General features: G+C 34.2%; 1 protein-coding gene across 8 annotated transcripts in view; it reads left to right on the top strand.

The window, feature by feature from the left end:
- Positions 1–21,935, top strand: part of LOC121986044 (transitional endoplasmic reticulum ATPase TER94-like) — a 58,406-nt gene extending 36,471 nt beyond the window's left edge. For 6 of the 8 annotated variants that reach the window (XM_042539816.1, XM_042539814.1, XM_042539811.1 and 3 more), the window contains 15 exons: positions 6,764–6,834; positions 7,041–7,235; positions 9,638–9,745; positions 10,286–10,375; positions 10,484–10,559; positions 16,973–17,069; positions 17,154–17,223; positions 17,348–17,524; positions 17,715–17,837; positions 20,379–20,462; positions 20,597–20,781; positions 20,881–21,019; positions 21,090–21,149; positions 21,393–21,464; positions 21,550–21,935. In XM_042539816.1, coding sequence (XP_042395750.1) covers positions 6,764–6,834; positions 7,041–7,235; positions 9,638–9,745; positions 10,286–10,375; positions 10,484–10,559; positions 16,973–17,069; positions 17,154–17,223; positions 17,348–17,524; positions 17,715–17,837; positions 20,379–20,462; positions 20,597–20,781; positions 20,881–21,019; positions 21,090–21,149; positions 21,393–21,464; positions 21,550–21,672 — 1,670 coding nt within the window. In that variant the 3' untranslated portion in view covers positions 21,673–21,935. Of the gene's footprint in view, positions 1–6,763; positions 6,835–7,040; positions 7,236–9,637; positions 9,746–10,285; positions 10,376–10,483; positions 10,560–16,972; positions 17,070–17,153; positions 17,224–17,347; positions 17,525–17,714; positions 17,838–19,361; positions 19,505–20,378; positions 20,463–20,596; positions 20,782–20,880; positions 21,020–21,089; positions 21,150–21,392; positions 21,465–21,549 lie in introns of those variants that run through there. The other 2 variants (XR_006113329.1, XM_042539817.1) reach the window with 2 other exon arrangements.
- The last annotated feature ends 4,418 nt before the right edge of the window (positions 21,936–26,353 follow it).

Here is a 26,353-nt window from a genome sequence, read left to right as displayed (position 1 = left end):
TTCTGATTGTGATTTCTTGTTTGCTGCAAATAAAAAGTCTGAAAGCATCAAGGCAATAAATTACAGTTAAAATTTCATAGTCTAAAGAAGTCAGCCGACCCTTTTCTTTGTATTAGCCTGAAGCATACCTGCATAGTGCTTCTGTATTTTTAGGATCATATTTGTTGGATTTTCTGTAAAGGGTGCCTCCCCATCTTGCTTCGCAGCCATTTGTTTCAAGAGATAATGTTAATTCAGGCAGATTTTTTACCATATTTTTTATTGGCCTGACCAGTTTTAAATCTTGTTGATTAAAATATTTTTGTCCTCTTTGTGATGTTTTATTGTACAAAGGTCCACTGATTTTTCCTATATTTTTTAAATATTGCTTGACATAGTTTAAAAGACCTAAAAAGGATCTAAGAGTTTTTGTATCTTCCATCTTATCAGGAAAATTTTGGATTTTGGTAGTAATATATGGTTGTAGAGATATCTTCTTTTGTCCAATTTCGGCTCCTAAGAATTCAATATGGTTTACTGCTAGTTTCATTTTACTTCTAGAAATAATTAATCCGTGAGTTTCAAATAAGTTAAAAAGAAGATGTAAATGTGCATAATGTTCTTCTTTTTGTTTTAGAGAATACTAAGATATCATCTATATATACACATGTACAGTTGGATAAATTTGTAAATATATTATCTATTTTTCTTTGGAATATTTGTGGTGCTACTTTTAAACCAAAAGACATTACTAGCCATTCAAAATGCCCTTCAGGACAGGAGAAGGCTGTCCATTCTACCGAGTCTCGATGCATTTTTACTTGCCAGAATCCAGATTTCATATCAAACTTAGAATACCACTTTGAGCCTTGTATTTTATTTAATAGTTGATCTTTGTCTGGGATTTTATAACCATCTTCTTGACAGTTATCATTAAGCCGTTTGTAGTTAAAGAACATTCTGGATTTCCCTCTTTTTTGTTCAGCTCCTTTGTTTACTATGAAAGCAGGGCTCCTATGTCTAGAGGTAGAACGTTGGATAGCTCTAATTTTTAATAGTTGTTGAATGTGGGTTTTACATTTTTTAGCTTCCCCGTTTGTATATTGCAATTCTTGTGCTTTGATGGTTAAGTCTGAGTTTATTATTAATAAGTGACAGTATATCTTATCTCTATCCCAATACCTAATGGGGTTGTCTCCTATAATTTCTAGTTAGTAACGGTATTATTTAGAGTTTGGATAGTGATAGGGGTGGACTAAAAGTGCCACAGTTATTATAAAAGCGGAGGTGTATATTTGTAAAAACTTTGTACTAGTTAGGGTCTGGCTATCAAACTAAGTAGTCACCATTGGATGAGTAGCAGTCTTGATGAATGTAGAGGGTAGGACTGCTAGAAGAGTTTTTTCGTCAATTGTGGAGTTTGTAGCTCCACTATCCAAAAAGGCATGAAGAGTAAATTCATGACCATGGATATTGGCCAAACAGCGGACGCGGATGTCCATGGTGCGACCGGTATTGCAAACACGGGGTGTTTTAATAAATACCATGTCTAAGTTTTGTTGAGGTTCTGTGGTGACTTTTTCTTTACCTTTATCTACTTGGTGCATCTTATGTGGATGGGCCTTTGGCCTAATTAATTTGACTTCATCTTCTAGGTTGTTAAGTCTAGTTTATAATACTGCGATTCTTGTCTCAAGAAGTAGGTTTCTTGGGGTCCTGGACTTATAGATGTTGGCATAGATATACCGAAATTTTGCTCTAGGCAAAGTGTACAACATTGTTGTTTACACAAGGTACACCTTCTTCTTTTGTCTATAGAAGGATAATAACCACAAAGAAAACAAAGTACATTAGTGGTTCCTGATTTTAAAGTCCACTGATGTGGACAGTCAGGGTATGTATCCATAGTAGGTGATAATACCCGTTGTAGCATCATATCAAATGGTTGATATATATCTTCCCATTGTTCTTCTAAGTCATTTAAATCTTCTTATAATATATCTATCGGGAAATTATATTTATCAATTTGTCTTGGTGGCTGTAAGAAGGAATTTATTAATGTATAGTCCGAGGAAGATGAGACTTCTTCTATGTCGTCAATGAAAACTATTGAGTATATTGAAGATGTGTCTGAAACGTCTGGTTGGATTTCTACTAAATCCATGTTTGTACTATTTATTAATTGGGCCTTCTCTTGTGTAAAGGTTTTTCTTTGTAAGACATGCTGAAGAAAGATGTCCTGATTCGTGGTAGGCGAAACATGTAATGGTGTTTGCATATGTTTTCTTAGGTTTATATTTTCTTACATGTTTGTCTTTGTTTAAGTAAGGTTTCTTTCATTACTTTTTTTGAACAAAATATGTTTTCTTTGGTTTTCCCCTATGTCGTGTTTGTATAATAGGTCTAGGGGGTTGTTTTCCTTTTCTTTTATTTTGTTTATGAGGAATGACTCCATATTGCTGTGGAGTATAAATTTGGCTACAATGTGTTGTATATATGTACATTTTTCTTTGAGTTGTTTTTGTATTTGTATATATGTACATTTTTCTTTCAATACTGCTATAATGTGTTGTATTCTTATTCCTATGTTATCGTATTGTGGGGGTACTTTCATGTCTGCCAAGCTTTATGGATTTCTTTGCCTAAATCCCTGACAATTTACTAAACAATCTTTCTCCTAATTCAGGGTTATAATAATTTCCTGAGATTGCTGTTAGGGCCAAAAAGTCATTACAAAATGGTTTGATCCAGTTCCAACTTAGAAGCTGTAATTGCTCTAAGTCTCTCATTGCTTCTCTTTGTCTTAAGTCTAGGCCTGTATTAGCATCTTTAGCTGTTAATAGGCGGTGTATAGTATAACAAAAATTTAGGATATTATTTCCTTGAGTTGCTATTCTAGCAATATCTTCTGGAAATTTTTGTTTATATGCTTCCCATGCTGCTCTTGCTACATCTCCTAAGTAATTTTCTCCTATCCGCATCATAGCTTCGCCTGATTCAATGTCAAGAATCGCCTGGTGGTCTTCTTTTTCCTATTGTTCTAAGTAATGGATTATTGTTGGTGTATGGAGCAATCCTAGTTCTAGGGGGATGCCCTTGGCCATAGTCCCTTGTTCCCATGGAACTTTCAGGATAATGTGTGGCTAATGGAAGTATATTTAAGGGTATTGGTCCCTGTTGATTCTGCTGGATTCATAAGATTTATTTGTGGGAGTTGTTTTCTAGCAATTATATCATCAAAATATAGCTCCCAATCTCATTCTAATCTATGCAATATTTTTTCGTTGTGTTCAAATTCTAACCATTCTTCTGTATTTTTATAGGATGTTAATCCGGTTGGGGTATACATGTATTCATCTAAGTCATCATAAAAACCTTGAAATTTTTGATTATAGGTTTCATTGGGTAGACTTTCAATGTTCATTAAATTAAAGTTTTCTCCTTCTTCATTTTCCTCTTGAGAAGTAGAGGATTGATAGGCATTAAATCTGACTATTATTTTTCCATATCTATTTTTGTACATAATAGATTCTTTTGGTCTTAGCGTTCTTTGTTGTGTATTGAGATCTAGATTTAGATCCCAATCTAGTCTTGCTAGGCTTTCAGAAGAGAAATCCTTTGGTTCCAAAAAGGATATGCCTTTGGATGTTAAGGCTTTTATGATAGAATTGATTTGGATCTTGTAACTATTATTAATTTGTATCATTGTTTTTTCCAAAAAGATTATATCTATTTATATGTTGTTTCTTAGAAAATTTTCATATCCTTTTGCCTGAATGTTTATTTTGATATGTTTAATAAAATCTTCTATAGTCATATTAAAATTCGGATAGAAATATATTATTCCAAGGTTGTTATTCATATCTACTTCTATAAGGCCAATATTTGCCTGTTCTGTTTTTGAAAAATGAGAATCATACAGGACTAAGAATACTTTAGCCCCTATCCTTTTTCTTGTTAGTCCTCTAAGTCCTATTACCAATAATAGTCCTAGATGGATATAGTTATGCCTTCTCTGTGATAGTGCTTTTGCTGATTCTGTGGTCATGAGAGTCCAGTGTTCCTCTCTTCTATCTGGTAAATATAGTGGTTGTGTCCTATGATGCCTATAAAGTGCTGTTGAGAAGCTTAGTAATCCTTGGTTTTATAATCGTTTTGGATTTAAAGTCGTTAATTGTCTGTTTGAGAAAGTAACCATATTACTTTCTACATCTATTAAGTCTTCTAATTGATGTGTACTTATTGAGGTACTATTTCTCACTTGCGTTATGATATTATCTAACCAGGAATTTGTATTGGCTTCCATTTGTCCTCTTATTGTTTGTCAGACACCTGAAAAATAGTGTGTTCTACATTGTGTTTGACTCATTGTAGGTTAAAAATTTATATTTTTCTGGTTTCTTTCGAGAGATTATGACTCCTGTGGAGAGTTTACTTAAATCTTTTGTTATAGTGTTGATACTTTCGTATAAATATGTAGTCTTAGGTGTATTTTTAATTTGAGCTTCTAATTGTAGTAGTTTGTTATCTATTATTGTGAGTCTGTGATGTAGGGATGTGAGTAAGGCTAATATGGTGTTATTTTGTTGAATAAGAACTTGGTCACCTGTTCCTACTACTTCAAGTTTACAATAGCCTGTTTCTGATGTCTTAGCAAATTGTTTGGAGAATTCTAAAGTCTCTTCGTAGTAATTATTATATATATATATATATATATATATACTAAACTAGGAAAGTGAATATCTACAAATTAGGAAGACAATCAAATAGTTAATTGTAATTTCCTAAATTCTGTACTACCAAAACTAAATAAATCTTAATCTTTTCTAAATACAGAAACTAAATCTCCTATTTCTACAGCAACTAATGTGTACAAAAAGTTTTGAAGTGCTGATGAGGCTGTACTTTTAGCTTTATGATTCTTGTATGGTGACCGAGCAATAATGATATTATCCACAAAAACAATAAAGAGGATATGTTATCTAGAAAGAGAAGTATGGTGAAATATCAAGTGACTTGTGCTCCGGATTGATGAACTGTGAAGCTGAACTCACTAAACATTATGCTAGGCAGTTACTTCCTCCCATTTCCTCCCATAAAGAGACTTTTCAGTTTTCACATATGACTATCCATTGAACAATATATCCAGGACTAGGATGTTGCTATATGTATACCTTTCTTTTAATACTCCATAAAGGAAATCATTCTTTGTTTTTTGGATAAGTAAAAGTGATATATCATGTATTCAAAATGTACAAAATGAGATTTTAGGGTCTATTCATGTTGGATGTAGTATCAAATCTAAATAGATACCTAAAGACCTGTATACATGTATCTGCATGCTCTTGATTATCCTTTCTACATCTAATCGACCCTCACCAAAAAATCTACGATTTAATGTATCAGCAACGACAAAGCTAAATGACGAGCCTTTATCACCATCCCGTTCCTTCGTAATACCATCCAAAGACACGGATCGGACATCTCTAGACACATATACAACCAACCTCAAATCCTCTGCCATAGGTCCGGTCTTTGGTAGGGTGCCTCCTCTGCTGTACTAGCATCCAGAATTTAATTGCATGACTCGGCTAAACATAAGGCTTCCACACTGTCCGGGCCCATGGCACTCGGGGACTAAGGATTTCGGAAGAAATCATAAGCCTAGGCGACTCTGTCATCCGATGAAAACCATTTTGCCAGCTCTGTCTAGCAGCCTTAGGTGACCTAGTAGCCTCAAGGATGAGATCTCATATGTGTAGTAAATGCTTGATCAACGGGGAATTTGAATGAGTTGCATGTCAGGATCACAAAGCAAGGAAATCATTCTTGATATTTAGTTGGTGAGGTGGCCGTCAGAATATGGCTGCCAAAGAGAGGAAGAATCACACTGAAACAATCTTAGGTATAAACGCAGCCTGGTGCACTAAGTTACCCTATTTTACAAGAGGTTGTTTCCAAGACTCGAACATGTGACCTCTAGGTCACACGACAACAAATTTACTGTTGTGCCAAGGCTCCCCTTCAATTGAAGCAATCTTCGGCATATGTTAACTCCATAAATTTGAGCATATCCTTTACCAATTGAGCTTCAGTGGATCCACAATTTGTTTAGAAGAAGTTTTCTCAAAGAATACCCACTTTCATCCAATTGTGAATTTGTTAGTTGGAATAAGAACCAACTCCCAAGTGTCATCAGAATGCAACATTGTCATCTGAACAACATTAGCATGTTGCCATCTTGAATTAGAAAGATCTTTTGTGACATTTGTAGGGTTTGATTGTGAATCCAAAGTAGAAAGGTAGGAAACAAAGTTAATTGACAAAGAAAGACAAGAGGTATATTGAGAAAGATGATGTGGAGTAGCAAGGTTTAATATATCATTTAATGGTGGAGTTTTAGCATCCGGACATAACAGTACGATCATTCAGCACGCTTTGGTACACTACATGGTGTGCCAAGATCAGTTTATGAATTTTAATCCTGTGTTAATTCTTTTATCTTAGCTTGTATACCACCAAGGTGATCCACCAAAGCTTATTTAAGTGCTATTCAGATATTAAGAGTCCTGAGCTAGAGAATAAGATTGCTGAGACAAATTAATTTGGAATTTTTTTGTTTAACAAGTTGCATATCAGGGCTGCCAAAGCATTGCCATGTAACTTGTGGCACTTCCAAATGCATTTGGCATTATGCAGTTTGCTCCTTTGGTTGCATGCATTAATAGTTAATGCACCTTAATATCAACCAAGTAAAGCACCCCTTTTTTCTGTTCCTTTTCAGTTCAGGATCTGGTGCACGACCTTGATGCTCAGGCAGCAGACTGGTACATAGCTATGGAGTCACTTTGTGAGGTGTGTTATTGTTGGTTAAAACATTTTAGTTAATCTGTCTTCATTGTGTCTGTTTACAGCACATGCTTGTCTTTTTTGGCTGTCGTGGTTTAATTTTGATTAATTGGATTTAATTTATAGCTCATGGTACCATTGTGGCAACTATATGCTTAATAAAGTATTTTACCAGCTATTAACATCTTGTGATTGACTATATTTGTTTGCAGATTTTGCCATCTCTACAACCAATTATTCTTTACTTTCCAGACTGTTCCCCGTGGTTGTCACGGGCAGTTCCTAAGTCTAACCGAAAAGAGTTTATCAAGAAGGTGGAAGAAATGCTTCAAGTAATTCCAGGTCCTGTTGTTTTCATCTGTGGTCAAAACATAATGGAATCAGGGTCTAAGGAGAAGGAAAATCTGGTATATTCATCGAGTTGTGCACATTAAGAGAGCATTTGCTTCTGCAATTTATTATAATGATTATGTCTTTGGTTATTGTGAATATTGATATGCTTAGAAACTTCTGCAGACAATGTTGCTCAGCTGGTAATTGTTCAACTTTTACTTGCTTATATTGTGTATGTTTGAAGTTAAAACTTTCTTATTTGAGTAGGGACATTGTTGAAGTCTAACTTTGATCTGCAGTTTCGTCAATTATGTACATTAATTACCCCAACCTTGCTGAGTTTGTTTGTCACTTGTAAAGCTTGATGATTCTTGTTGCCCATGTCATCACAGAATGTATTACAGTTCAGATATTTTAAAATTAGCAGAACTGCAAAAATAGCTCTAGAAATAATTTGTTAGAATTGCAGACATGCCAAAAGTGGAGCCACAAGAATTTTTTTAGAGAATCCCACATCAGTTAGGTTAAAGAGTTGAGGACAAATGCAATAATATATTTGTTTTTGATTTCCAACGATCAAGTTCTTCAAATTAGCGTAGTTTTATACACTAAAGATGTAATGCTACTTAGGCTTTCAAGTCTCGTGCAGTTTAGGTTGGCATTGGTGAAACTTTGGTTTCATTGGTCAACTGAAGTTTGTACTACACTGGAATGGCCTTGTACTGTGTCACCCATGGCAACATGGTACTGGCAGAGCTGAGATGATAAGGTGTGGCGTTGATATGATTTGGTGCTTGACAAAATTATGAGATGGAAAAAGAGAGGAGGGAGAAAGTATATTCAAGAGGAATCTGAGGAATGTGGTCAGAGTCTGAAAACAAGTATTTGTTGTTAAAGGGAAGACCTTTATCTAGATAGGGTGGAAGTAGCTCCATTGCTAGTAGGGTTAATAGGTGCAGGATTGATGAATTATATATATATATAACAGCATTTTTGTCTTGAAAGAAAAAAGATAGGTATCCAGTAATCAATTTCATGGTTAAATGGTAAATATGCCTCACCAATTAGTATACATAATATGTTATTTAATTGCATACATGCTATGATACCCTTATGTTTGTCTACTTGGAAGAAAGGAAAGGGCAAGGAAGGGGAGGAAAGGAGTGCAAGGAGGGGAAGAGGAGAGGAAGGGGTACTATAATATGTTTATTTGGAAGGAAAAAATATGAAGGAATTAGTATGAGTTTTTGACTCCTTTGTATACTTGGATAGGAAAGGAAAGACAGAAAGGACAAAAGCTCATCTGCACAAGTTTGATTGTTGCAAGGTTTTTATCTCGATGCACACTATTGAAACAATATCGTTCCAATCAAAATTCTAAACTCCGATATGGCTCGAGGTTTTGAAGCTTGATATGTTTTGAAGGGGGAGTCTTGGTGCAACGGTAAAGTTGTTGCTATATGACTAAAAAGGTCACGGGTTCGAATCCTGGAACAACCTCTCGTAAAAAATAGGGTAAGGCTGCATACAATGGATCCTTCCCCGACACCCCGCATGACGGGAGCTTCGGGCACCGGACTGTCTTTTTTTTTTTCTTTTTTTTTTTTGGTGATTGTTGCCTGAGGCCATTATCCTTTGTATTGATATTTGACATTATTGTTAAAATTTCCAAATGTATTTGAAAATCAATATTTTAGAAGTAACTGAAAGAACATATAATCACTATATTAATAGTTATTTTATATAATACATCTAGACATTGTAAGAAATTCAAAATTAAATTTAATTGTATATACAATCTTAAAAATGCAGAAATAATTTAAAAATACTCAACGTTTTAACATGAATAAATCAGAAGTATGTGACGGTTAATTACTACCGTTGATTACAGAGTATGGGTATATGAATACATAAATACCATATTGAATGGGTTTTTTGTAATGAGAAATAAAATATAATTTGAAGAATGCATTTAAGCAATCGTGCAAATATTGATTTTCATTTTCTTTTATATCACCTCTTGATGGTCTTAGTAGTTTGCATTGATTTGGAGTTAATGATATTAGCAATTGTGTTGAAATAAATTTAATGAGAATGGTACTATGAAGATTTAGGAAAATGTAAATAAGGAAAATATTTATGATCTATTTTTTAATATGTTTATCATGTTGCCTTTCTCTTTTAATACCTTTTGTATTTAAATTACTTTTTAGCTGACTCCAATATCTCTAATCCTTCTTGCCTGTTGGTGGTTCAGGTTCATATTTATTTGTTGCAATGTGATACCTATGATGGTTTTGATTTTGCAATCTGTGATTTAATGATTCCTACAATTGGCAACATGGAGACAATTGCAACTATGCTATAGCTATTCTTTTAGTTGAATATTTGCTCAATTAAAGAATGTCTCATGTTCTTGTTAAATACAATTTGTTTGGTTATTCCTAACAATTGTGATGGACTATTCTTTTTGCAGCCCCTTACATTGAAGCGGGTAGCTGAGGGATTGGGAGTCAGCAAATCATTGAATGAAAAAGACATATACAGACTATTTACTAATACTCTATACATCCATCCACCTGAGGTTTGTAGCTTTTTGTTGTACTTATGCTGTCTTTTATTTCAAAAAAATAATACACTACATGCTAGTATTTCTAAGAAAAGAGTTAGCCGACGAGATATGTAGTGTATATTTAAAATAGTTAAAGTCCAGCTAATTATGTTTTACATGAGAATTCATACCTATAATTTTATTTTTGTTGTTAATTATTCTGATTGCCTGTAAGAATTTGATATAAGATAGAGTGATCTGTGCTAATGCAATACAAGCCAATGCAATTTTATGTGATTAAAATAATAGCAAACCCATGTTATTAATTGTATGGTAGCTGCATTGATCTTATCTCTCCATTTTTTATGACGGGGAATTTCCTTATTTGGGCAATGATTGAAAATTGAAAGGGATGCTGGTCGTGTGTACATTTCCCTTCCATTTAGAGACATCTGATGGGATGCCACATTGGTGATAAAGCTGGCACCATGTATATGACATCATGGCTATATGTAGAAACATACTTTCAACCATTTGTCTTGCAGAAATATGATTCAGTTATTTTGCTTGCAGGAAGACGAACAACTTAGAATATTTAACAAACAGATTGAAGAGGACCGGAGAATTATTATATCAAGGAACAATCTTATTGAACTGCATAAGGTTGTATTTACTTTTAGTTTTTCTGATTAATTCAATATATCCTGAATTTGTGAGTGGTCACTTGTCATTGTAATGCCATGATTGTTGATGAACCTTTTTATTCTATAGGTGCTAGGAGAGCATCAATTGTCATGCACGTATCTTTTGCATGTAAAGACTGATGGTGTGTTCTTAACAAAGCAGAGTAAGACTGAACATGTCTAGGAAATGTTGTGTTTTGCTATCATCCTTATGATCGATTTATTTATGATTTAATAAGACTAGTGTGTCTTTTGATGCCTTTAAACAATGCCAGAACAACCAAACTATTATTATTGGTACTTTGTCTCTACAAATATTACTCTTGCTATTCATTATCCCTATCTACTTAATCATTAATGTAGTAAGTTTATATTTATGTTATAACTAAAAGCCTTTTATGGATATGAATTTGGACTATAATTTGTATGTGTGGAAGAGAGTTATTTTCCCTAATCAGTCTTCCTTCCCTTGATGCTTGTACTCTTCATCTACTCTTTCTATATTGTGTCAAATACGGACATTTGAACATTGACACTATGAACACCTAAGGCCGGCCTTTGTTGATCATGTATAAAATTTTTTAGAATGAAATTTTTAATGGACTTCAGCCATTGTCCATGTGTATACGTATATCCACATCTTTGTTAAACACTTGTACTTAAGAGTCTGAGTAAAATGGGCTCCCTCTATCTATATATGATATGTCATTTATCATTTTTATGTACATCCTTCTTAGTTGTATGTTTACAACTAGGCCTTATTTATGGTTTAAAAAATTTCGTCATTTTGTTTGGCATGGACAAAATTTATCGTTTCACCTACTAATTGAAATTGATGGCTAGTTGGCATGAAAGATTGGCGATACATGTTGAGATGATGGTGGTACTTGGTACTACCTACTTGGTTTCAGTTGGTACCAATTGAGACATGAATTTTGGCTTTGAACGGGATACAAGGTAGATTGCTTGTGCTGTTGAACCTATATGTCGGGCCAATTGGAATTGCGAGCATGAAGAAAAGGTGGGAGTTGTGTGGAAAATGGTGTGTTGTTGAGGAAGGGGACTAGGGCTATTGTTGTTACAGGGAAAGGTATTAGCATCATAGATCTTGGAGTGGAGATGATGTACCATGTTAGGGGGAAAGCAACACCATGTAAGAGAAGTATGGGTTGGCTATTGAGGTTTAGAAATTAGGTTTTGGCAATAAGTTATACTAAAAAAACTTGTATTAGTTATCAAGGTTATAATATGGATTCTCCTACGCCATTAGACTCAATCCTCTATTAGATCCTCATCTATATTTAATGAATTTTATCCTGTTTTATTGTTACTAACTAAGACTTATTTGGCTTCCCTTTTCCTCAATTAATGCATATATTTATCATAATCTCACATTGCCTAACTAACATTTATTGATCACCTAAATACATGTCCATAATATTATTCTTAGAGTTTTCCTTTTACGCAATCCTGACTCTTTAATATTCTTATTTCTTATATTGTCTATTCTCAAATGCTCACACATTCACCTTTACATCCTGATCTCTGCGATTTTCATTTTCAATTTTAAGCTTTAGAGGTAATTTATGATCACAAAGAACGCCTGAGGCTCTTTTGTAAAAATGATACTAGATACTTAAAGCTTTACAAGTAATTCATCATCACCTATCTTAACAATTGTCTTGCTATGCTTACTACTACTAAACATAAATTCTATATATTATTTATTTACTAAGCCTAAAACCTTTCAATATTTCTTTCTAAAATTTGAGTTTAGCAATTACTCTGTGTAACTCATTAAACAAATTAATATAACATATTATAAATTTATACCGATTAAACAATTTAATAATATTCTTTTGTGTCAATCGATTTAGATACAAAATTATCACTTACCAAGTAATTAATAATTAAGTATATATATATATATATTTTTATTTTTTTTTATAAATTGGCAACACAGTTATGGTGCCTATTATATTTTGTATGTTTTGCTTCTAATAAATTTTATACCAATTGACTATCTAAATATTATAATTTTATTTTTAGTAATGGACAATCTAATTGAAAGGAGATTAAGGAATTAAAATAGTAAAACACATCAAAATTGTCTTAGCCTGCTTCAATGCTTATTGAAGCCAGCCAAGTGTCACCATGGTGGGATATTGACTATATCATTCCATCTAATATTGAACATATAAACCAAAGTTTAAAATTTCGACCAGTGTCGAGATTTTGGTCCTGGACAGAAACGATACGATTGGTACTGTATCGTCCTATGTCGATATAGTTTCAGTATTTTTTAAATATAAAATATATTAATTAAAAAATAAAATATTTAACATAAATATTTAAAAAATAAACAATATACAAAATAATCTTTAAGAAAAGGAAAAGATATGAAAATAGATAAATAAATAAATAAAAATTTTATTATAATTTTTAAATTAAAATAAATGAAATATAAAATTAATTAGATAATTTTATTAGGGTTTAATAAAGTCTCTTTAGATTATCTCCATCATAGCTCCTAGTTGATTAAAACAATTAACATAAGTTTAATTAAAAAAAATCTGAAATCTGACACCACTCACGTGCTCGCGCGACTTTGGCGCTGCCGCGGGTTGCGTGACCTCGGGGTCGAGCGACCCCTTCGCTGCTGTTGCGGGATCAAGCGGCCCCTCCTCTGTTGTTGCGGGATCAAGCGACCCCTCCGTTGCTGCCACGGGGTCACGTACACGGGTTTGGTGTCGCGGTCGTGCCGGTGTCGATCGTCGGGTGGAACGAGATGTTTTGTCTGTTTCAACCGTCTCGGCACGACACTTTAAACTATGCTTTAAACCTTCCAGCATAAAATATATCATTCTTATTTTTTTATGTACTCCTTTTGTTATTTCATGCAACAAGCTTATTTTCTTTTTTTTCTTTTTTTTTTGTATATATTATCACTTTATTTAATATTTTCACCAATTCTGGTATTGCTTAATCTTCTTTATCCAATCTGATTAATACCTTCATTTCTGGGATGCCCAACATTGATACCAATATCAATTTTGATAACCATGATGATAAATTTGGGTGACTCTTATGTAGTTTACTTTTGCAACTAGTCTTTGGTACCTTTTTGAGTCAGGTAATAACTCATCCATACTGGCATCGATGTGACATTAGGATGCAAGAGACTATCGACTAACTTAGTGCTGCCATCTTTGCATAATCAAACATATGAATCACATATTTCTGTTATATGATAGGAATTATCTTTTTCTCAATGATAACCTCTATGTTGAGGAAGTTCATTAAGAAAACTCATGTCATTCTGGAATAGCCATTAATAAAGGTTATAAAATAGTAAAAATCAAGTTTTGAGTAGACACCACTTTGGATCCCAAATATTAGATCTGCACCGAAGAAAAGCATGCAGATACATGTTTATGACATTGTTTGGAAATGAAGCCCAAATATGTTTTCTAATTAACTACACTCAAGACATTGAATATTTGATAAACTAGGAACCAGCTTGTATAAATTTGGTAGCCTAGGATGACCTAGACAACTATGTATGTGAAGTGGAGACGATTCAGTCACAAGTGAAGATGAAGGTGAGGGCACAAACGTCTAGTAGAACCTTGATTATGCCTTATGATCACCTTTCTGGTCTTCAAATCCTGAATGGAAACATAATTCTCTGTAAATATTATTGAACAGATCAATGGTATAGTGAGTTTACCCGCTGAAATTAGATTCTAAGGAAAACACAATATATAAAATACCAAGTGATAAAGATAGAGTGGAAACCCACCCAATGCTCTGACCAAGGAGCATTGCTGCAGAAATGAACACTTCAGACTTTGAATTAGTGAGAGATGTGGCATTGGGCTACCTGTTATTACTTGAAAGTTATTTCTCATTGATTTTACATATGAGGACGGAGCCAATGTGGATCTAGTGTGGGTAGTTGCCCACATTGGGCCACAAAAAAAATTACATATATTTTTACACGTAATTATTTATAATAATTATATATATATTTTCTATTAAGAAATAAACAACTATATATGATCCTCATTATCAATAAAGAGAGTAGGCGAGGCACGGAGTGGGGATGGCCACCAGCCACACTGCCTTGGGCAAGGTCCGCCTAGAGACATCTCACATGTCTAGTTCCCTAGGTTCCATGTCGTCGGGCAACGCCCACTCGAAGCGGTGGACCATCTGTGTAGAGCGGTAAACAAGCCGAGCCGAGCCAAGTTATGGGGTGTTCAAGCTTATTTGATAAGGTAATCGAGCTAAGCCGAGCCTAAAATAAACCAAGCTTTTGAAATGATTGTTTAAGTTTGACTTGGTTTATTTTTGATGAGCTTGGCTTGAACTTGGTTCATTTAGATGTTATCAAGCTTTTAATTCAAGTTTGGCTTGAGCTTGGTTCATTTAGATGTTATTGAACTTTCAATTCAAACTTGTTTGATTGTTTGAAACTTTTGCTTGTTTGATTGGTTATTGAGCTTGATAATTCAAACTTGATTGTTCATTTTAAAAGTTTTTTTTTTGGTTTATTTAGCGTATTGATAAGAGTTTTATTAACGAACATAGTTCACGAATGTTGTTCACGAACTTTAACGAGCCGAACACATATGCGTTCAAGCTTGTTTGTTTAGTTTAACGAGTTATTTAAGCTTGTTCATGAACGTTTGATTCATTTACTGCTCTACATCTGCGCCACCGCCAGCTCCACCCCGTAAAGCCCCAACTGCATTCTCGGGCAAGACCGTTGCCTCGACTTGAAGGGTAGGAACTTGAAGAAGTTCCCCCTGAACTCGCCGCCTGGGATGAACCACGCGGGACGGAATGCCCCTGCCTCCTCCACACCGGCACCTACCGTCTGATCGCCTACACGTTGGCCATCACTCGAGATCGCGCCAGAAACAAGTTCCCTATCACCTAGCTCTCCTCTGCCGTCTCATGGAGTAGTAGTGGGATATGTAGGTCCAGGCGGAGCGCCTCCTTCTCTGCACACTTGAGGTAGGGGAGCTTCTCGAGGTTGCTCTTTTGGATCAGCCGGTCTAAGCTGATGACGGCGGCCAATTCTTCTAATATGTGCCTCATCTCATCGGGGTTCTTCATCAGCTCCACCAACGCCCATTCGATCGCCGACGCAACCATCTCCGCTTTGCAAGGCGGCCTCTGCCTTGCACTGCCACATCGCTGACTCGTCGGATTGCACGAGCGCCTGCACTGAACTAATATCCTAGCTCTGCCCTTGTTTGACAAAGTAGATCCACTATAATTGCATCCATATATAGTTGTGTTTTATTTTTCTTCTATGTCTAATTGCCCCTGATTATTTGCAGACAAGTACCTTGCTGCTCATAAATAATATATATTTCTGAGATCAGTATCAGTCATTGGCTATACCAATACGATTCAATGGGATCCTGCATTTTATTAGGCCATGATGATATGAATCTCTCTCTCAAAAGAAAGAAGTAATAAAAACAGTAAAATGAACACTATATAAAATAGTTGGGGGGGGTATGCTTTTGAGTTTTGACCTTTTTTCTCACTAAAAACATGTAATACTTTTATGCATTATATTCCATCATTGATACTTTTTAGGGTGCGTTTGGTTCAAGTCATCATGTATAACCTTAGTTATGTGATTATCAGGTAATCACATATCAAGGTTATAGGGAATAAAACATAACCAAATGTTGTTTGGTTCAACTTAGGTAATGCAACAAAAACTTGTTTGTTTGAAGGTTTTAATGAATACCCTACTTTAATATTTTACCGTATTACCCTCAGTTACAAAACTAACTATACATAATATTATTATTATTATTATTATTATTATTATTTATTTATTTATTTTTTAATGTTTTTTTACTTTTCTTTTTCTTGTATATTTTTTTACTTTTTTATGTGTTTTTTTATTTTTTAATGTTTTTATATTTTTACATTTTTTTAATTTTAATTTTAATTTTTAAAATTTTAAATTTTTTTTTTTAATTTTTAAAATTATTTTAAATTTTTTAAAAATTTTTATAATTTTTTTTAAAATTTTTTTAAAAATTTTAAAATTTTTTAACATTTTTTAAATTTTTATTTTTTTTAAAATTTTTAATTTTTAAAAAAAAAAATTTAAAAAAATTTTTTTATTTTTTTACATTTTTTTTATATTTTTTTCTCTTTTTTTCATATTTTTTCTTATCGGAGGGTATTTTTGGTAAAAAAAATTCGTTAACCCCGGAATCAAGAAAAACCTTAGTTTTCTGAGGTTTTCCGATTTCGGGCTGCATGACCCTTTTGCTGACGTGTCGTGCATGGAACATTACTTGGGAATCATCGAATACCTAAACCAAACAAGGTTTTTGTTGATAACCTTGGATGGATAACCTAGGTTATCAAGAATAACCCCGAACCAAACGCACCCTTAATATCATGTATGTTGTACTTGAATTGAGTCAAGATATTAACAAAGTATTAGCTTCATATTGATTGACCTAATTTGCTTCTTAATAGGTATTTTTCTGATTTGTTTCTCCGACACTCAGTTTTTATTTTTGAATATTCTTAGAAGCTGAGAAAGTCATTGGTTGGGCTAAGAGTCACTATCTATCCTCATCTCTTCTACCCATTGTAAAAGGTGATAGGTTGATGATACCTTCCGGAAGGTAACCCCTAATTCTTATGTTTATGATTCTTAACTTTTCTTCAGATTTTTTTTTTAATCTGACTTGTTTCTCCTTGAGATGTAGTTTGGACATTGCAATTGCAAGATTAAAGGACGAGGAGTCAATTTTAAAAAAAAACTCTGAGAGTCTAGTGGTATACATGCTACTATCCGTTCATTTTATTCTCTGTACTTTAACCAGACCAAACAGTTTTTTATTGTATTTATTTGTTCATATTGTGCATGACTTTGTTTTCACTACAAATATATTTGTTGCAGACAATTACAAAAGATGAATTTGAGAAAAATTTTGTCTCAGCATTAATTCCCCCAGATGAAATAGGTGTGAGGTTTGATGATGTCGGTGCTCTTGAAGATGTGAAGAGGACATTGAATGAACTTGTCTCACTGCCTATGCGGAGACCTGAACTTTTTTCTCATGGCAATCTCTTACGAGTAATGTCCTTTCACTGAAAAAATTACGTTTCTTTGTTTTCTGTACTCTATTTAGCTATTTCCTCCTAATGTGCATAAAGCAAGCATGTTATGTCTCTTTTTTGCCTTGCAATCAAGTCATTTTTGTTTCTGTTAAATGGTCATATTCGAGTGTCTTACTTACAGCCAAGTTATAATGGTAAACTTTCAGCCTTGCAAGGGAGTCCTTCTCTTTGGCCCTCCTGGAACGGGTAAAACTCTTCTTGCAAAAGCACTTGCAACAGAGGCTGGGGCAAATTTTATCAACATAACGAGTTCATCACTTACATCAAAGGTAATTTCTTTTTCTTTTCATTAAGCTTCATTCATTCCAGTATTGTTTGGTTTATAAGCTATGGACCAGGTAATCCATATTTCATGTGACATGCTAATCAGTAATCATTAACTTAATTCTGCCATCAAATATCTACTAAAGTTCATCACAATCACGCACAATATTTCTTGTTAACTTGAAAAGGAAAAGAAAAATTGCACGTCGAGTTTGGAATGTGATCTTTTAGTTTTTCTATGGTTTTTATTTTTTGGATATAATTTATCTGAGTCAGTACATTATTGGTTTGCAATTTTTGCTCAGATTTCCAGAAGTCGTTTAGGCATGAGGTTCAGAAGTATTTTTTTTAGGGAAAATGCAGTTGTAGTTTTCTATTTTTTAAAATTTTTTTATGGAGATTTAAATTTATTTGACTTGATTCTTCCAAAATTTGCATGCCAATATTGATTCAAAGCTTGTGCTCCATGTTATTCATGGAGAGATAGCAGAATGACATCTAATTAACTGCTGATTTGCTTTTATTGTGTCTTCTAACTCTAATTTTCTTGGTTTTTTGCCTTCATTTTGTTTCAGCATTGAGTAATTAACTTGAGACATTGATACCTAGGTCATTTGAGTTATTATGCTTCTCGACGAATCTTTATTTATCATTTTTTTGTTACTGTTATGGATCATTTTCCTCTTTTTTTAGCTAAGCATTATGTTGTCTTGTCATACCTACCATTTTTTCCCTAAAATTTGTTTATTTAATTTATTTTATATATTTTTTTTCTCACCTTTGGATTGGCATTGTCAAAATTTTTGTCGACCCTAGCTTTCCATGCTTTTCAATATGCATTTCAAAATATTAACCATTCTAGATTTTGAGGGGAAGAAACTGATGTAGTTTCAAGTTATTGTCAAGTATGGATGAGAGCAACAAATTGTGTTATGAAATGACGTCTATTTAATTTTTATATATGTAAAATAGTCGAGAAGTTAAATTCTGTTCCAAAAGTTAGGGGTTTATATGATCTATGAAATCATGTTTTCATTGGGACACCAAATGACTTTTACATTGGATTTTGGGAATTGACGGTGCTTGAGAAAGGTTTCTTATGCCTCAACTGGTGATCTCTTGGGACTTGACGTAGTGCAAGGACAAAGCTGTGTGCCAAACTCAACAATCTCACAGGGTTTGATCTCACAGGAGACTTGAAAATCTTTAAATGAAATACTGTTGTTTCAATGATGAAAACAATGAAGGGAGACCTCTTTTAGAAGCACAATAATTTAGTCTTGTAGCATTGCTTGTAACAATAACTAAGTCTGATGAAAGTAGAGATATAAATTGTTTTATTAGTAGAGATAAATTACATTTAGAAATAGCTAAAGTTTTATGTCATTATTTTGGGCCAATTTCTTTTAAGAGAATCTATTTTATTGCGCCATTCTTCTCCATAAAAAAAAAAGAATTTCACTTCTGATGAGTTGAAGTATTACCGTGTCGTCCTGGAATTTTACTTCATCATCTTCTTATTTTGGCAGGAACTGTAGTGGGTCGACTATGTGTTTCATGTCTAAAAATGACAAGAGTCGACGATGAGAATCTTGTCATTGAGATTGAAGAAGTACAATATAAGGCGTCTAAGGGTTGAATCCCAGCTATGGCGCACTCAGGGATTTTCCCCGTGGGATGACAACTCTAAGAATGTTGGCCGCTTGAATAGGCCTCCGCGAACATTTCCTAATTTACCCTGGTGGGAAACTTCCGTGGAGCCGAGCCGGTCACCTCCAGGATTAGTTGGTTCGATGAACTAGATATATGGATTACCAAAAAAAAAAATCTGAAACATGATCAATTACATGGAAAGAGAAGTATGCCACCTCAATAGATATGTCCCTGTACTGACCTCCAACTCCCCTTAATATTGTCATCTGCTTCAACTGAAACAATTGCGAATTCAGTTAGACCATATAAAGAATTAGTCACTTCAAATATAATAAATTGGTAAAAATGGAGAGAGAATTTAGGTGATACAGTCAAAAACTATGATTCTAGTGCCCTAAAATTGATAAAGGGTGAAGCTATTGAGAAAGAGAATGGGTATAAGTTTGACAGATATTGACAGTGGAGTAAATGACAAAAGAAAATTAGTCCTGATATCTATGAGAGAGAAGAGAATAAATATTCTGTATCTGAATCTTGCATCTAAAGAAGACTGAGGATGGAAGATGAAGTATTGCATATGGATATGAGAGTAGCCTTCAACATCTATCTTTCACAGCAAACTATTATAGCCGATCTCTTAGCTTCTCAGATTGCCTTGTATTATATCTTAAACGATTGCTTTCCACTACTATGTTGTTTTATATGATTCTTTTCTTCCTGTTAAAAGAGCAGCTACATATTGTGTTCAGATTAAGCCCAGGTTACAACTTTGTTGTTTGCTTGACTGGACAAGCAAAACTTCAGCACTATCCTTCTGTTTTTGTTCTTAGTTATTGTGATTGCAGTTGATTTCTTTATTCTGATAGTTTCTTTTTGTTTTCCTTTAAATGCAGTGGTTTGGTGATGCTGAGAAGCTTACTAAGGCTCTTTTCTCTTTTGCCAGCCGGCTCGCACCTGTGATCATATTCATTGATGAGGTAGGCACTGTTGGTAGGTACTTATTTTCTGTATGTTGTATCTTCTATCTTTTCCTAAGTTTGAACTCAATGGTATCAGTTCCCTTGCCTGGCATGCTTGTTCTACTTGGAAACTCTTGACTTTTCTATAATAGGTTGATAGTCTACTTGGAGCTCGAGGTGGCACTTTTGAACATGAAGCAACAAGAAGAATCAGAAATGAATTTATGGCAGCTTGGGATGGACTAAAGACCAAGGACAGCCAGAGGATCCTAGTCCTTGCTGCTACAAATCGTCCATTTGATTTGGATGATGCAGTAATACGCCGCTTGCCAAGAAGGTAATGAGAGAGAAGCCTCAACATATCTCATTATCTTGTTTGTTTTAAGTTTTTTTCTTTTTCATGTCAGTAATTCATTAATGGAGGATTTGCTTGCAGGATTTATATTGGTCTTCCTGATGCAGATAATAGGACAAAAATACTTAAGGTACTTCTTGCTCGAGAGAATCTGGAACCTGACTTCAGATTTGATAAACTTGCCATTGCTACTGATGGGTATTCAGGAAGCGATTTGAAGGTATACTTGCAATCTTTGAAATTATTTCATCATTGCCAAACCACTTCATTTCTGACATCTTAAAACGCAGAATCTGTGCATAGCAGCTGCTTATAGGCCAGTTGAAGAACTTTTGGAAGCAGAAAAGGAGGTATGAATCTCTTTCTTTTCTGCCCCCTCAAGTATCTTTTAGTTCTTGCTTCAGTCTGATTTCATGTCAAATGAGTCATTTTCTTTTTCAAGGGCATGTACTGCCCCTTTTGAACTATTTGCAGTATTTTTTTTCCCTTTGATTATTCTGTTATCCATCCAAATTTTGTAGTTATATTCTTTCTTCTTTAGTGTTCAAGAATTTCTGTCCTTGTTCCTTCACACCTAACTTTACTGTGATCAGAGAGGTCAAAGTGTTGTTATGCCTTCTTTAAGACTGTTGCAGTTGGATGATTTTATCAAAGCAAAATCTAAGGTACTAAAAATACCACAGGTTGCTACATTTGATGCTATTTTTCATCTACTTGGAATTTCCATCTCTTCACTTGTTTTGTGAATAGGTTGGTGCCTCAATTGCATACGATGCTACCAGTATGAATGAACTAAGACAATGGAATGATCAATATGGAGAAGGTGGGAGCCGAGCAAGATCACCTTTTGGGTTTGGGAACAGTGGGCGATGAAAAAAAAGGCTTCTGACCTCTTACACCAAAATTTTGGTTGTATAATTATCCTTAGTCTATTGATAACCAGCCATCCCAATAGATTAAAGCATATCCCATATTCAACTCGCCCTTCTTTCTTGGCTATGATTGTTTCGTAATGCTGGGGCCTGGGGTAGTGCATCTGTAACAGTTTGTATTTCTTATTTAGATGGAGCTCTTTTTTCTCCAACAAGCAGCAACGAAGCATCATGTATATAGAAGGCCTTTTTTTTTTTGTCTCATATAACTTTTGAATCTTTTTTTTTTTACTTTCCATTTGAAATTTAAAAAGGCTACAAGGAATTTATATTCCAAGAACTTCTGATCCTACCCATCTCATTGTCAAGTTAAAATAAGATCACGACTTCATAGTGTTGTCGGTGAGGTGTCACATGGGCTTGTTGGGCCTGATTTATTCTGTTGTCCTCGGACGACATGACTCTTTTGAGAATGGTTTGGAAACTATGTGAACCTCGTCTGCCTAATGCCTAGGCACTTTTGAGGATGGTTTGGAGATCAAGTTTATTTAGTCTGGTTAATGCCTAGGCACATGAGCACTGTGCTAACAACTAGTGGTTTAAATGCATTTGAAAATACTTGGTGCGAGATTTGAAACCTCGTTGTTTGCTCTTACCACCGCATCGTGCTCCAAGCAACTCCAATGTTATTATATTTTTTTTCTATGTTTTATATAAGGTATTCAGGTCTAGTAATTGGATTAATTTTACGGTAGACAGTTCAACTCTATATTCTGTTTATTATGTAAATTCAGAAAGTATGGTAGCTCCTTATGTGTGGCACCCATGCAATCAAAAATTTGATTATCACAAGTGCGCAAGAATCGAATCCTTACTGTTTGGGAGAAATGCCAAGCCTCTTGTCACCACACCATGTCTTGTGGGCCATTCGACACTCTGATGCAATTGTATTATGCAAAGGTGTCACCTTGGTGGTCCTCTTACGACTAGTTTACACCATTGAGAGGGAGTAAATCAACCGACTTTCATATGAAAGGATATTTTCACATCTTTGTTAAGATTCGATCCTTATTCAATTTTATAAATTTAACATATGATTACAGACTCGATTACGCCCTAAGAGAGCTCCGATATTATTGTATTGTAATAAAAAAAGCAATTATACTTGCCCTCGTTCCAATGTTATTGGAACACTAGAAGTGGTAGTACAGCATAAGCCATGATCCATTAGACATTTCTTTTCTATCAACCTAATACACTGATAAATTCACTATTCTTGAGACGACGACAATAATAATAACAACCAAGTCTTTTCCCACTAAGCGGGGTCGGCTGTATGAATCTTTTTACACCATTGAACTCTGTCTCCTATTATATCATCATTTATATTTAAATAAATTTTATCTTGTTTTATTGTTACTAACCAAGTATTTTTTTGGTCTTCCTCGTCCTCGTTTGATATATATGTTTATCATAGTTTCACATCGTTTAACTGGAGCATTTATTGGTCGTCTAAGTACATATCCTTATCATCTTAAATGTGTCTCTCGAAGTTTTTTCTCAATAGATGCAACTCCGACTTTCTCTCTAATGCTCTCATTTCTTATTTTGTTCATCCTCGTATGTCCACACATGCACCTTAACATCCTCATCTCTGCAACTCTCATTTTCTGCTCATGTGCTCGAGTCATAACCCAACATTCAACTCCATATAACATAGCAGGTCTAACTGCAGTTTTATAGAACTTACCTTTAAGTTTAAGAGGTACTTTACGGTCACATAAAACACTCGACGCTCCCCTCCATTTCACCCATCCCATTTGTATTCTATGTAAGACATCTCTCTCAATTCCTCCATCATTTTACAAAAATAATCCTAAATATTTAAATCTCTCGGTTCCGGGCAACTCGTCCTCTCCTATCTTAACAATTGTTTCATTACTTCTAATATTGTTAAACTTAAATTTCATATATTCTGTCTTTAATCTACTAAGCTTAAAACCTTTCCCTTCTAGTGTTTCTCTCCAAAATTCTAGTTTAGCATTTACTCCTTTACGTGTCTCATCTACTAAAATAATATCATCTGCAAACAACATGCACCACGGTACTGTGTCTTGAATGTGCACAATGAGTTCGTCCATAATTAGTGTAAAAAGATAGGGATTTAGAGCTGATCCTTGATGTAACCCTATCTTTATTGGAAATGCTTTATTTACTCCGCCTGAAGTCTTTACTCTAGTCGTTACATCCTCATACATATCCTTAATTAGTTTAATATATGTTACGCTAGCACCTCTCTTTTCTAAAATTCTCCATATAATTTCTCTTGAGACTCTACCATAAGCTTTTTCTAAGTCAATGAATACCATGTGTAGATCTTATTGTTGCTCCCGATATTTTTCAATTAATTGTTTAAGAAGATGTATAGCTTCTATTGTCGACCTTCCAGGAATGAACCCAAATTGATTTTCTGTCACTGTGGTCTCCTTCCTTAATCTTTTTTCTATTATTTTCTCCCAAAGTTTCATAGTATGACTCATTAGTTTAATATCCCTATAGTTTGCACAATTTTGTACGTCTCACTTATTCTTATATAAGGGAACTAGAGTATTTATCCTCCATTGATCAGACATTTTTTTCGTTTTCAATATCATGTTAAATAATTTTGTAAGTCATTTAATACCTTGTTTCCTTAAGCACTTCCATACCTCTATCGGAATATCATCTGGTCCAACGGTTTTCCGTTGTGCATCTCATTTAAAGTTTGTTTTACTTCTAAAGTTTGAATTATATGATCAAAATTAAAATTTCTATGCTCATTTGACATACTTAAATTACCTAAGTTAATTTGGTCACCTAAACCTTCATTAAAAAGTTAATTAAAATACCCCTTCCACCGTTCTTTTATTTCTCCATCGTTTACTAATACCCTATTACATTCATCTTTAATACATTTTATTTGGCTAAGATCTCTTGTTTTCCTTTCTCTCGCTTTAGTTATTCTATAAATGTCTCTTTCCCCTTCTTTTGTATCCAATTTTTTATATAACCGTTCAAAAGTTTCATTTTTTTCTTCACTCACTACTTTCTTAGCTTCTTTCTTGGCTATTGTATATTTTTTTAAGTTTCTCTCGTTCTTACAAGTATATAATTCCTTATAAGCTATTCGTTTTTCCTTCACTTTCTCTTGTACTTTCTCATTCCACCACCAAGATTCTTTACTTAGTGGTGCATGACCCTTTGACTCATCGAGTACACTCTTAGTTACTATTTTCAACTTTGATACCATCTTATCCCATGTTGTATTAGAGTCATAGTATATTTCACCTAATGTTTATACTTCTACTTTCTCCTTAAATATATTTTGCTTCACATCCTTTAACTTCCACCACTTAATTCTAGGAATTATATATATATATTTTCTATTAATACTATGTTTGAGGCGTATATCCAACACTACCCTATGTTGGGTAGTTAAACTTTCTCCAGGGATGACTTTGCAACTTTACAAATCTTTCTATCATTCTTCATAACCATAAGAAAATCAATTTGCGATTTATTATTCTCACTTTTGAATGTGACTAAGTGTTCTTCTCTTTTCTTAAAAAATGTATTAGCTAGTATAAAGTCATATGCTATCGCAAAATCTAATATAATTTTCCCTTCCTCATTCCTCGTTCCAAACCCATAACTCCCATGTACTCTCTCATATTCCTCATTTTTCACTCCAACATGCTCATTTAGATCACCTCATATTAAAATCATTTTATTTGGTGGAATATTTTGTAATATTTCATCTAAGTCCTCCCAAAACCTTCATTTGGTAGTTTCATCTAATCCTACTTGTGGTGCATATACGCTAATTATGTTCATAGTTTCTTTCACCACTATTATCTTAAGGGCTATAATTCTATCCCCTTTTTTAACTACTCCTACAACTTCATCCTTTAACAAACTATCTATAATAATACCCACTCCATTTCTTGCTTTACTCTTTCCAGTGTACCATAACTTAAAACCCGAATTCTCTATCATCTTTGTCTTCTCTCCTGTCCATTTTGTCTCTTGTACACACAAAATACTAATTCTTCTCCTAATCATCATATCTACTACCTCTATTGATTTACCAGTGAGAGTTCCTATGTTCCATATTCCAAATCTTAGATTATTAATTTTTCTATCATATTTGTTCTTATCTAATCTATGGTGTGAAAACTCTTGCCTATTTAACACTATACTCAAGTTCTCATGGAGATGTAACGATCCTAGATGTTACAGTCGGACCATGTAAAGCGAACTCTTGCATATTTAGCACTATAACACTACACCCGAGTTTTGGAGATGTAGCGGTCCTTACCAAGGCGTTACAGTCGAACCCTACAACGCGTTCCTTCCAGGGAAGAACGTAGCATTAGCACAATAGTTTAATGGATTCATTCATTGAATATTTGTCATAGTTTAACACTGACAGACAACCTAACGCAACCCTTCTCCTTTATCCAGACTTGGGATCGGCCATGACCGGTCGTCATGGGTGGAGTACCCCGCTTTAGAATTTAAGTAAAAAATATAATTTGCTTATATGAAGATCAATGTCTATGCCCCGCTTGCTTGACTAGAAAGGACACTAGCAAATGCATTATCAAAGTGAATAGTCATGTGAAAGTGAATGACCATACTCG

Source organism: Zingiber officinale, chromosome 5B (genome assembly GCF_018446385.1).
Source record: "Zingiber officinale cultivar Zhangliang chromosome 5B, Zo_v1.1, whole genome shotgun sequence".
Classification (NCBI taxonomy): Eukaryota; Viridiplantae; Streptophyta; class Magnoliopsida; order Zingiberales; family Zingiberaceae; genus Zingiber; species Zingiber officinale.
The sequence above is the reverse complement of the archived record's forward strand: the minus strand, read 5'-3'. Positions and strand labels throughout refer to the sequence as shown.